The 13,819-nt window shown below is 30.2% G+C and overlaps 1 protein-coding gene across 8 annotated transcripts; it reads left to right on the top strand.

The window, feature by feature from the left end:
• Positions 1-9,643: 9,643 nt before the first annotated feature.
• On the top strand, positions 9,644-13,723 carry LOC107630716 (uncharacterized). 8 transcript variants are annotated; one of them, XM_088509145.1, is made up of 9 exons: positions 9,701-10,269; positions 10,351-10,441; positions 11,127-11,204; positions 11,588-11,667; positions 11,859-12,037; positions 12,337-12,392; positions 12,600-12,709; positions 12,825-12,943; positions 13,397-13,723. In XM_088509145.1, the coding sequence occupies exons 2-9, from the start codon at positions 10,364-10,366 to the stop codon at positions 13,582-13,584; spliced, it is 888 nt and encodes a 295-aa protein (XP_088365271.1). In that variant the 5' UTR covers positions 9,701-10,269; positions 10,351-10,363; the 3' UTR covers positions 13,585-13,723. The 8 variants fall into 8 exon arrangements, with proteins under 8 accessions (XP_088365270.1, XP_088365269.1, XP_088365268.1 ...); XM_088509141.1 differs by lacking the exon at positions 11,127-11,204 and adding an exon at positions 13,197-13,262 and having other exon boundaries at positions 9,989-10,269; positions 13,365-13,723; XM_088509144.1 differs by lacking the exon at positions 11,127-11,204 and having other exon boundaries at positions 9,644-10,269; positions 13,365-13,723.
• Positions 13,724-13,819: the final 96 nt, after the last annotated feature.

Genomic DNA, 13,819 nt, shown 5'->3' with positions numbered 1-13,819 from the left:
TTTCTAGTTATAAGAATAGAAAAAGGAAGGAGAATGAGGTGAATGTGGTGGTTTTAGTGAAGGAGAATTATGACTAGGGATGGAAGGCTTGTTCAAAAAGTCTCTATAACATAATTTTTGTTGAGAGAGTTTTTCAATTGGTACAATTGACAACGTTTAAGGGTAATTTGGGAGAAACTGGATGATTTTAGAACGATAAAGAATGGATCTAATCAATTTCCACTCTTTTTTGAAAACGATCTAGATGTTCTCAGAATAGAAAAAGAAACCCTAAACTCTTCAAGGATTATATTCTTCAAGTTAGAAGATGGACAAAGGCAGACGATCAGGGTGCTAAAAAAATAACAACATTTTTATTCTAAGTCTAATTTTGAGAAGTTCTTGAATAGTTTAAAACCCTGCAGGTGGGTCAAAAACTTAGAGAGAAAATTGGTTAGATTCTAGAGGTAGCTTTTTCCAATGTCAGCAAAAAGGAATAAAAATTTCTTAAGGCCAAAGTATTGATTAATGGAGAAAAAAATGTGAAAGACTCAATTCGGATGGTTGGTATGAGTCAACATATTATAAAAATTGGATTGAGATATAAAAAGATTAGAATTTTCTGCACATACTGTGCTCACATTAGTCATGATTCGAAACACTACGTGCTACTTGTTTCTGATTCTGCTTCTAGTTTTGTCAAACAAGACCGAATTGGAGAATGGATCAAGACTGGTCAAGTTGGTAAGAGAGTGGATATTGGTGATAGAAATTAAAGGACTCTTCTGGCGCATAAAAATCCAATTTCAAATCTACCAAATCGAGAAAAAAACTCACGCCAAATTGGCTAATTGAAGGGTTCTCTAATCTATCCATGTCAAGTTCGTTAGTTGAAATTCAGAAAAATAATGATAATGTGAAGAGTGATAAAATCCTAGAGATAGCTTGACACTCGATGAAAAAAATAGTCCACCCATAATTTTAGAGGACATTACCAGCACTATTAATACTATGAAAACTGATTCTCTTGATGACTTTAAGATAGACAGCGCTGGGAAGAAGATCAAGATGAAGCAACTGGCCAAGAAGAAAACGGGTACAAATAATCCGATTTGAAGTCTAAAAAGAAGAAGCCAAGGAAAAGAGAATGCAGGCAAGCATAAAGTGTGGAGGAGAAACAGAGTACTACTGAGAGGGTGGAGGATGCCAGTTGTTCAATAGCACCTCAAGGGATCTGAAGATCATTACATGGAATTGTTAGGTTTGGGGAGACCCTTGATAATCCACAATCTTAAAGGAATTACTCAATCCCACTCCCTCGAGATGATTTTTTTTGTGTGAAACTAAAAATCAATCTCGACAGGTGAAAAGGAAATTAAGGTCACGTGGATATAATAGCTGAAAAATAGATGATCCTATGGGTAATGCTGGTGGATTAGCTCTTGCTTGAAAAAATAATGTGGTAGTGCAGATCCTAAGTAATTCGAATTACTTTATAGTGGCTCGAACGACAAATACCTCGTTCAAAATAGAATGGACACATGCTTGGAGTTTGCTTTTATTGCAATGAACAGGTTTAGTTCACTCAGTTCCTTGAGACTTTGACATTTTGCAACAAGTACAAGATAATGTAGTTATTATGGGAGATTTTAATACCATTGTTGATCAGAATAAAAAGATTGAAGGTAGCCTCAAAACGCCAACATCTATGTCTGCTTTTAATTATTTTATTGGTGATAACTTCTTATATGACTTGGACATGATTGGAAGACCTTATATTTGGAATAATAAGAGGAGAGGAGATGAGTTAATCCAGAATAGTCTGGATAGAGTTTTTGTGGGTGAATTATGGCTCCAGCAGTACTCTAATCCTATTGTACTCAGACAGACAGAAATCGACTCAAACCATGCCCCTTTGTTGCTTGACACAAACCCATGTGACTGAACGATCTAAAAGAAGATTCAAAATTCAATCTCATTGGAGCGAGGATGACATAATCCGGAATTTAATCAAGAAAATATAGTGCTATGAGCTTGAAGGCTCCCTTATGTTCAAGCTGGCCCAAAAACAAAAATTGTGTAGGAATTATTTAGTTCATTAGCGAAGTTTTACTATTTCTAATTCCAAAAAACAAATTGAAGAACTCTCAACATCTCTTGAAGAAAAATGAGTAGTTGGAGTCATGGGAGGTGTTGAGATTGTGGAGTTGGAACAGAAACTATAACAAGCTTACTTGAATGAAGAAATGTACTAGAAAAATAAATTTATAATTAAATGGCTGAAAAAAGGAGATCAAAATACAAACTTCTTTCATCGAAAATTTAAATCTAGAACTCGAACAAATAAGATTTAGAGGCTTCAAGGGGAACGGTGAATGGGCTACAGCTAATGGTGATATAGCGGAGATTACGGAGGAGTACTTCAAGGACATTTTTCCCTCAACTAATCAAAAGAATCCTGGTCCTTATTTTATGGACTTTGAGCCTAAGATTACAGCTAACATGAACCGTAGGCTTCAAAGACCGGTCTCTTTAAAAGAGGTGAAAAAGGCTACCTTCTGTTGTTGGGAATAAGAAGTATGACCACAATTCAATCAATCATGTGTCAAATAATTTGGTATTGTTATTATATTAAAATATTAATATAATAAGGTCCTTGAATAATTTTGTGATTTATCATTGTGATAGTGATCATAATATTGAGAGATAAATCTTTTATTATTTAATCTAAATTATTCTTGCTCACAGAATTTTTAAAAAGGACATTATAATTCGAAAAGATATATATATATATATATATATATATAATGGTATTCATTGGATGAAGATTAATAGATCTCATTTATTAAATTATATATATATAAGGTAAATATAGAGATATGACCATTGAACTAACTCACTTTGAGAATTTCTAATGGTTATAATTACCGCATATTTATCAATAGGATATTCTCAAAATGAATATAGTAATAGAGTTTCTTTGACTTGCAACTATCATAGTAATTGACAATGTATTTATTATACTTTGATTCCGGACACCTAATACACTAGGGTGCTAGTTGAATGGACATTGGGTATGATTTAAATACTTGTAGAATTAATGATTAGTCAATAAAGAATCCGTCAACTCTCGGTAACGAGTTTGAGCTCTATGATTATAATGACTGAGATGAATAAAACCTTAGTCAAGGGATTGAATGAATGAAAAAATTATTTTTTTTGTCATTCCCAATTTATTATAATAATGGTAACAAGTTAGAGTTTGACAATTAAATCATACTTTAAGGGTTAACCAAGAGTTGGAAAGATGGAAGGAATTATACTTTGTTCTTCTGAGGTTCTTAGTAAAAATATATTACTTCATACTATCGAATCGTTGAGGAGTGTTGCTAGACACCAACCTTGATTAGTAAATTTAGTATGACTAATTTACTTCCCGCTTTGTATTGAACCTATGGGGTCATACACTAACGAGTGTTCTAATCTTTGCTGTAGAATTATTTAATTATTATTTTAATTTGATCAAATAAATAATTATATTAATTCAAATGGAATATTATTATATTCTTTGCTAGCACCAAGAATATAATAATAATATGATAATTGAGAATATTAAATGAGATTTGAGAATAATTAGTTATTCTATTTCTAAACTTGAATTCTAAATTTAGATGAGATCCTAACTAATTCTGTTTCAAATTGAGTTATGATATGATTCATAAATTTGAAAGATTCAAGTATAAAATAGTAAGATATGATTCAAATTTAAATTGAAATTCAAGTTTAAAATCAGTAATAAACCTCATGCTATATATATGTATGCCAAGAGTAGAGAAAAACGATGAGAATAAAACACAAGAGTTTTATTCCTTTACCTCTACACATATAAATATATGTGAACCTAATTCTTAGAGAATAATTTTATGGCGTGCAAAGAGTTGCAAGAGGTTTCTCAATTTAGATCAGATGTCCGTTGGTCAAGGAGTTGACAGCAAAGATTAGTCTCAGTGTGGATACGCATAGCACCTACGTACCATCGAAGGAGAAAATAATTTTTACTAGCACACACAGGTATTTAGATCTGATCTATATATTGTTTATTTGAATAAAATTTAAGCACAAAATATATAATTAGTATTACTTTATTACTTTCACTGCGTGTTATGAACACTTGTAATCCTTCAGTGATATCAGAGCTTTGATTTTTTGTGTTTAAATTTTATTCCTATTTTCTAAAAATTTGTGAATTAATTGGATTAATTCAAAATTTTTGTTAAGCATGTGATGTAGTTATTTCTATTGAGATAATTTTTTAATAAATTAATAATTAATTTATTTTGATTTTAATTATTTAATTATGATTAAATTATCATTTTTTAAAAATTAATAGTTATAATTTTAATCAAATATTTGATTTGATTTTATTTCAACATGATTTTGGTCACATAAAAGGAATAAGATACAAGAACAAAAAAAAATTTACTTGTTTCTTATATATACAAGTGTATATATATTGAGAATGTCAAATTTGATTTGATAATTTTATAAGGCTAAATGTTAGTCTACTAAAAATTAAATTTTGATTTGATTAATTTGTTTTGAACACTGTACTTTTAGAAATTAGTTTTTTTAATGTTCTTGATTATAAAGAGCGGTCTGACAACTAGGAGTTTTATTTTCAAGATAACAATCAGTATATGCATTTGATATATTAGGAATTTAATTTTATATTTTTACCTAAATAAACTGGGAGTATAAAATTTAATCCATAAGTACTGACAAAAAAAATCTCTGACAATAGAGATAAATCTTAAAAGTTAGGAGATTGCAAAAAAAAAAATTTATCTATTGTTTACAAGAAACAACCTGACAACCAGGAGACTTGTACTCAAAGATAGAATTTATTTATGTATAAGATGATGTATAAAGAGAATTAATTTTATACTTGAACCTAGACAACCTAGGGGTATAAAATATAATTCAATTAAATAATTGTCTGACAACCAGATAATTATTTGGGATTAATTGTATAAGATACAATTTAATCATGTTTATTTAGAATAGGTGTAAGTAACAACTTAACAACCAAGGTACTCATTCATGATTCTAAATAGTTTTGACAGAAATATAGATTTCTTAATTTACTTTCATATTTTAAATTTTTAAATATATCCACCTTTTGTGTGGCATACCTGAAAGTAATATATTGAATACAATTTGAGAATTATATTTTCAAAAGGTTATCACTGAGATGATAATCTTACAGAATTAATATCCTCCAATAAAACCGGTTATGGTACGGTTAGAACTTGTGAAGTATTTGAAATGTTAAAATATTAATATAATAAAGTTTTTTATTAAATTTAGTGATTTATCATTGTGGTAGTGATCATAATATTGAGAGATAAATATTTTATTATTTAATCTAAATTATTTTTTGTCACAGGACTATTAAAAAGGACATTATAATCCGAAAAGATCAATATATATATATAATGGTCTTCATTGGATGAAGATTAATAGATTTCATTTATTAAATTATATATATATATATATATATATATATATGAAATCTATTAATCTTCATCCAATGAAGACCATTGAACTGATTCACTTTGAGAATTCCTAATGGTTATAATTATCGCATATTTGTCAATAGAATATTCTAAAAATGAACATAATAATAGAGTTCTTTTGACTTGCGATTATCATAGTAATTGACAATGTATTTATTATACTTTGATTCCGGACACCTAATACCCTAGGGTGCTAGTTGAATGGACATTGGGTATGATTTAAATACTTGTAGAATTAATGATTCGTCAATAAAGAATCCATCAACTCTCGGTAAAGAGTTTGAGCTCTATGATTATAATGACTGAGATGAATAAAACCTTGAGTAAGGGGATTGAATGAATGAAGAAATGAGTTTCTTATTAGGTCATTCACAATCTATTTATAATATATAAAAGCTGATACCAACTCTCTCCACAATGAGTTTAAGTCATCTTTTCTTTGCTAATGATGCCATATCAGCAATTCTAATGACTTGGCAAAAGATGAAAATCAACCAATCACTATTTAGTAAAACGTTTTAAAAAAATTAAAACAAAAAACTCTTATTTATTATTATTCAATTAAAACATCAAATACTAATTAAATGCAATAAACATACATTAAAAGTGTCATAATAATAATAATAATTATAAAAAATTTCAGTTACAAATATTCAAATTCTACAACTTATACATATTAAGACTCTTACTACTCTTCATTTCTTAATCTCTCATACTAATTGTCAAAAATTTTTTAAATTTAATATAACATTTTTATATATTTTTCATTCTCATTCATTTATTTTTTTAATTATTTACAAACAAAAAAACCGCAAGAAAAGACAAAGTGTAGCCATTAATGCAAATCAAAAAACGAAAAAAAATGAAAATACAGTTTTGTATAACTCTAATATAAATAACCTATATCTTTTTTAAAAATAAATAAATTCAAAATATATTTATAATATGTTTTCTAAAATATTTTTAATATAACATTTATTAAAACATATTATATAGTATAAATAATCTATCTCTCCGCGTATTGCGCGGGTCTCACTCTAGTTCATTATAATAATGGTAACAAGTTAGAGTTTGACAATTAAACCATATTCTAAGGGTTAACCAAGAGATGGAAAGATAGAAAGAATTATACTTTCTTCTTCTGAGATTCTTAATAAAAATATATTACTTCATGCTATCTAGTTTTTTAAATAAAGAATTAAAATTAAGATTATACAACTATGTAATAATAATGATTCTTAATTAAAGCTTTTTTTTTCTCTTAGTATATTAAATTACAATAATGCTCCACATTCATGCAACAATCCTAATCAAGTCATCCAAGTAATTTTGCATTCACGCGCCCCTCCCTCCATGTTATTTGAAAAACACACGAACCCCCTCTCCCCCTATTAACGTAATTACATAAAGCTTCTTCTTCAACGTAAACTTTTTTTGATCTGCATTGCAATTTTCTTCTTTATTCTTCTCTGCTCTCATCCTTCCTCTCTACTCTCGTCGTTCTCCTTCGTTTTCTTCTCTGCTCCTCGTTGTTGTTTTTGTTTTCTTCTTCGATCTGCATCAGGTTTATCTTCCTGCTATTCTTCTTCGTTTTCTTCTTCGATCTGTAACAATGAATTATTCAACTTCAAATCAGTTGAATGAGAGCGATTTGGATTATTCTTCTGAATCGAATCAAGTGGACGAGGTTTGGATTATTCAATTTTGAATTGAATTGAATGGAATGAAATTGCTAAATTGAATTGAATCGAATTGAATGGACGCAGGTATTCTGATCTGAAGTGAATTAAATTAAATTGAATTGATAATGTCTAAAGTCTAGATGCATGTGTTTTGAATTCAATTATATATATATATATATATATATATATATAATGTTCGGTTCATTTAGTATTGTACATTGTTTTTGTTTTGATTTATATTTTTGGTTCATCCTGCAGGCAGGTGTTTGAATTTGAATTTATATAATGGACAGTATTCGGTTCATTTAGTATTATACAATGGTTTTACTTTAATAATATTTTCGGTATTCATGTTTGAATAAAACGTGATAAACATTAAATTATCATCAAGAAAAATATTTCTGCATGCATATGAACTCAAGTAAACACTTAATCAAGTGAATGTAAATCACCAACTCTAATGAACTAATTTCTATTTATATATTGAATAAAATGTGATAAACATTAAATCAGCAAGAAATCACATTTCAAATCATTTATGCATGCAAATGAATTCAAGTGAGCACTTAACAATCAAGTGAATATAAATTACCAACTCCAATGACCCGATTTCTATTCATGTTTGAATAAAACGTGATAAACATTAAATCAGCAAGAAAAACATTTTTGCATGCAAATGAAGTCAATTAAAGTAAGTGATGAACCAAATTATATATTAGAGAAAGAAAATAACAACTCATTTTCCATTCGTATGCCCTAGTTACGGAAAAAAATGGAATCAGAATAAGTTGATCTACTAAACTAACCAACTCAATATACTAAACCTAAAATTGAACTAGGAGAAATGCGAGATTTGCGAGAAATTAAATACACATAATAAGAGTAGTTTTTCTCATAACTTGTGAAGTTTGTGTTGTTATTTTTGTTTGTTTTTTCTTCTTTTTTTCAAAAGCTTCACTCGAAATAGCAGTTACAAACGTGGTTTGAGAGATTTTGAGAGAAATTTGAAATTCTCCGGTAGTAGTTTTGAGTGTGAAGAAGGAACGTTGTTTCATATTCAAGACGCGAATGAATTGGTAACGTTTTGAAAAAGGAGTTTAGCGTGTGTAATACACGTTCATTTAATGAGATTGAGTTTTTTTTTTATTTTAGGCCTATTTAGATGAATTTAAATAAAAAATTGCTTAAATGTATAACCCAACTGATTAAATTATATTCCGTAATAATTATAAAAGATAGATCATTTTATACTTATATCTTACGTTATTAGTTATTACATTGTAAACATCAAAATATATATAATGTTTGTAAGAAAAATACAAAGTTACACGCCATAACAATTAGATTTGATAACTTAAGTAAAATATATTGACGAAGAGAATAATTTATCAACATTTATTTATAAATTTTGTCATTTTATTTTATAGTTATCTAGTTATTTAATTATTATCATAAGTGAAATATTTAAACTTATAATTTATCATTTATGTATTAATTCAATTATTTTATTGATTACTCATTAAATTATTAAATAATTATTTTTAATAATTGACAACAATTGTTTGGATAGACGACTTAGAGGAATTCAATGTTTTGTTAACCACATTAATAAGTAGAATAGATATAGATAGATAGAACAGGAGCGGAGAAAAAATGGCAAAGCATTAAGATGACACGTAAATAATGACCTGCTGCAAAATTGTGCTATTAAGTATAATATAGATTTAATTTAATTATTATCATAGTGAAATATTAAACTTAGTATTTATCATTTATGTATTAATCCTATGATTTCTTGATTACTCATTAAATTATTAAATAATTATTTTTAATAATTGACAATAGTTGCTTGAAAGGACTTAGAGAACATTTAATATTTTAGATTGCGTTTAGTTCTGAAGAGAGATAAGACAAGATATTTGAAAATAAATAAGATAAGATATTGGATTTGTTTAGGTGTTATTTTTGAATTTTTTTTAAATGATATTTTTTAAAAGATCTTTTATAAAAATAAAAGTAATTTTATATTTGGATATTTTATGTAAAAAGATTTTTTTTTATTTATTAATTATGTTTGGATAAAATAAAATAAAAGTACTTTTTGTTCGTTCACTACTAGAAAATTTGTTATTATAGACGGATATTTCCGACGGATTTTATCCCATGGAAATACAGACGGAATTTTAGAGAAATTTTTTGTCGGAAAACAAAAAAAATGAATTAGCATAAATTACAGACGGAAAAGAAAATTCGTCGATAATTTTGTCGAAAAAATTAATTTTTTTTGTGAGAAATAGTACATACGAAAAATCTATCTATAATTAAATGAACAAAAACGCTGCGTTTTATTGAATTATTACAAGCAAAAAATCCGTCTATAATTTAAAATTTTTCGTCGAAAATATTGAGTTTCCCTAATTTTATCACCAGCCTATTGAGCTCCATTCACACTCCACACAAATTAAATGAGCTTGTTCCTCTCTCCGTCACCAAGTTGCTTCTTCTCTCCGTCGCACCAGCTTCTTCCTCCGCTGTCGCCGCCGCTCGCGTTGCAGGATCTCTCTCTGTCATCCCTTGCGTCGCACGGGCTCCCTCCGCCACCGCTCTCGTCGCGTCTGCAGCGATTCGTGAAACTCAGCTCAACTCGGTGGTTATTGTTGAATGGCGAAGCTCGGAATGATAGCTGACTCCGTTGGTAACTTCTTCTCCGGCAAAGACCAGCTTCCCTGGTGTGACCCTGACATCGTCGCTGTAAGCCTTTTCTTTTTCTCGATTCCATTTTCTTTGTTCCTAATTTTCTGATGAGTTCTCTTATGACGAGAATGTGGCGAGATCTCAGCGGAGCTTCCTCCAATTGTTCCTAATTTTCCGATGAGTTCTCTTATGACGAAACTATTGTCGTTTTGGATCATGTTGAAATTCGGTGCTGCTGTTGATGGAGATGAAACCATTGAGCAAAAAGCTGAGGAGTCAAATTGAAGGTTGTTACGATCGATGTTGTTGTTGTTGTTGTAGAAGGAATCTTGGTTTTGGTGATTATTATTCTCAGGTGAGCAATTTACAACATTATTTTGTTGATGAATGATGATGAAGCCATGTTGTTTGCATTGAAGCGGTTTCAAACTGATGAATTGGATGGTGCTGGTGATGGGACATGCCACCATTCAGAAAGAATTGGTTTTCCATTCAGCCTTTCCAGATCAGGTGACAAACAAGCAATTCTTTCTTTTCTTTTTTCTTTTTAATAATTAGCAAAAATCTTAAAACCAGAACAGAGTTATGTATGTCCCTAAAATTTGAAGGATAAAATGATTTGTTTACATTAGAGAAGAAACAAAGAGAATTTTGAAGGAGGAGTGGTAGCAAATATGGTAAGAAGGAGATAATTGAAGTGATGATCAGATCAATTAAGGATAAGCATTCATACTTTGTTTAGTTTAGTAGTTTAATTAAGCAATTGAAGTGCTGCCTCCCTTGCTCAGGTTCCTAACGAGACCAAGAAAAATTTCTTGATTGTTTAGTTTAGTAGTTCTTCAATATGGATAAACATTCATACTTTGTAATTTTGTTTAACATTTATATCATACTTTGTAATTTTGTTTCTTTTATCGTAAGCGATAAACGTTCATTTTCACAATTCATGGCAGTGGCAGTGTGTGAAGGAGAGGAAGAAAGAAGCAATGGCAATTCCCATATTGAGGGCTGAAATCATTCTTCACTCTCAACCACTCCTTCATTCTTCTATATCTGGTGGTATTGATGAAACTGCCAAAAAGAAGGAAAGACTGTTGCTTCCTTGTTCTTCTTCTTCTACTTATGAGCTCAACCCTGCAATTCGGTCAGCTACTGACCAAACTATATCTTATCTGATTCTCTTTCATGGTTTTAGACTTGTTGGGCCTTTCTTAAACAAAGGTTTCTTTGTTCATTTTTTGTTGGGTCTTGCCTCCTTCCTCATTCAGACAAGGTACTAAGAGTGCTAAATTCTGATAAACCCATGTCATATTTATGTTTGGATTGGTAATTAATGGAAGCTAATAGAATGAAATAAGATGGAGAGGAAAGCAAGGGAATGGAATGGAGTAGAGTGGTATAATCATATAATTGTTCTGTTCCATTGTTTTGATATTTTTGTTATTAAAATGGAGTAATTTTTCATTCTATTTTTTTGATATAGCAATGGAATATACTAATTTTGTTGGGGGGAAAGAAATTAGCATTTTGCATTGAATCTTATTCCTCCCAAATTAAAGGGAAGAAAACCAACACAAGATGGTGGCATTAGATGGAATTTATTCTATCATTTCCCATGTCCCTCTCACTTTCTGAAGTCCTGTTCTTTTTCTTAAGGTTGATAGAGGTGGGGAAGATGCTTTGCTTGTCAGCAACTATAATGGGGGAGTTCTTGCTATTGCTGATGGTGTTTCTGGGTATGCTACTCTCTCTCTCTCTCTCTATCTGTATCTAGCTTTTTCCTAGTGTAAAACTTCAATCATTGAACAAAAACAGAATATAAAACTTTGAAACTGGTTTTGATTAATTAACTTAACTGGAGTAAGATTGCATCATATGTTAAAATTGAGCTGTATTAACATTATCTTTTTCTCATTCTGTGCCATAGTTGGGCAGAAGAGGATGTGGATCCTTCGTTGTTCCCACATGAATTGATGGCAGTCCAAAGAATTGCAATTGGGTCTCCTAGAGAGGTTGCTCAGCCTGATGCAATTAGAGCAGCATTTGCAGAATTCTTCTCAACGCTTATTTTTGTTTTTGCTGCTGAAGGCTCTGACATGTCTTATAGTATGCACTCTATACAACCCCCTTTTTAGTTTATAAATGTTTAGATTAATTTACATGCACTGAAAGTGACATCAGCAAATGAAGTTAAATGAAAAAGAAAAGTTATAGTCGACAATTATTATAAGGTCAATTCTCTAGTGCCTTCCACTTCCGTACCAAAAGAAACCCCCTTTTCTTTTTGCATGTGACAGATTTCTTATGTTCTTTCTTCAGTGAATATTCATCTTGGGATCTATATAGCCTACCATATGCATCATTGTTCTAAACATTTTACTGATATGGTATGAATTATTTATCAGATAACCTCACTCAAGCTCTTCTATTCCTTTCTCATTTCATGGGAGATATCCATCAGGTATATGCATCATGAAACTATTCAAAATCACCCACACACCAAGATTATATATATGTTAGTTTGGCATTTAATCTTTTTCTTTCTTGTAAAGATACCATATCCTCTCTCTATTTAACCTTCACTTTTTCTTGCCCTTATTCAAACCTTTCACTTTTATCTATCTCCCCCCCCCCCCCCCCAAAAAAAAATCAAATCTTTTTCTTGCAGTCTTTCTTCACTTTTTATGCATTGGTTGTTGAGAGATTTGGCCAGAGGATCGGGTTGTTTTGCCTGTTTGCGCTCATTTTTCCTGCCTTTCTTTGTGTAGTTTATGAACGGTTAGTTCTTCTTTTCCTTACATACTTTAAAATTGATGTTTCTGTATTTGAATTCATTCTTCAAGTCAAGGTGCTGAAACAGTATCCCAGTTTTCGTCTGAATTCTGTCTTCTAGTTGGTTGCAGAAATTATATTGCATGATATTCCAGTTGACTCTTCCTCTAGCTATTCCAGTAATAGCATTTATGCATAGCTCCAAGCACACTCACTCAAGATATTGGTTTCTGGCTATAGGTAATCTCATAGATGTTTGTAATGCTTTGGTTTTAATTTGCTTTATTTAGTGTTTGCTAACTTTGTCGACTGCCATCACTGCCTTGAGAAATATCAGTAGGAATAGGAAACTCTGTCGACTGCCATCCCTGCCATCACTGCTTAGTCAAATGCAATTCATCAAAATTGTATTGTTATTGTGGAGTTTCTCTTTTTGTTATAACTTCATAGCTGATTCTATTACACTAATCTTCTATTAGTTATACTACACCAGATGAAGAGCAAAGTCCAAAGAACTTAAAATTGTTGTCCTATTTTGCTCATGCAAATTGGCAATTAGGTGACTGGTGTCTCTTGCCCTCATCAGTATATTCATAATCAATTTCCATGGAGAAAGGCATGTCAAAATTAGAATTTAATGATTCTGTTTACAATGAACTAGATTCTAATCCAACAGAAGTGGATGTGATTCAGAAGAAGCTGCTGTTGAGGAATCTAATGGGAATAAGGATGCTATGGACCTTGAGATTCGTTCAAGAGGGAATGTGGTGGAGAAACTAGTAAGAACAAAGCACCATAAGGAAATTACTTTCCCTTTGGTGATCAACTCTTCTGAATCAAAACCTATCAGGTTCAAGAAGAATTCATGCACATATGGCTGATGGATGCTGATTCATGTCCATTTTTTGAGAAAGAATTCAGTTAATCTTTCTGTAATATATGTTTGTGTAAAATTTAGTATGGTTGAACAATATACTGAGGATTATAGTTGATAATACACTTTGTTTATGTTTTGAATTATATTGACTTGCTTGTTTATAATAATTTTCTTTTAGTTTTATAATACGATGAATTTGTTTATTTTTTGTAATATTATAAATATTCGAATACAAATTA

This window comes from Arachis ipaensis, chromosome B3, assembly GCF_059453495.1.
Source record: "Arachis ipaensis isolate K30076 ecotype BB chromosome B3, ASM5945349v1, whole genome shotgun sequence".
Taxonomy (NCBI): domain Eukaryota; kingdom Viridiplantae; phylum Streptophyta; class Magnoliopsida; order Fabales; family Fabaceae; genus Arachis; species Arachis ipaensis.
The sequence above is the reverse complement of the archived record's forward strand: the minus strand, read 5'-3'. Positions and strand labels throughout refer to the sequence as shown.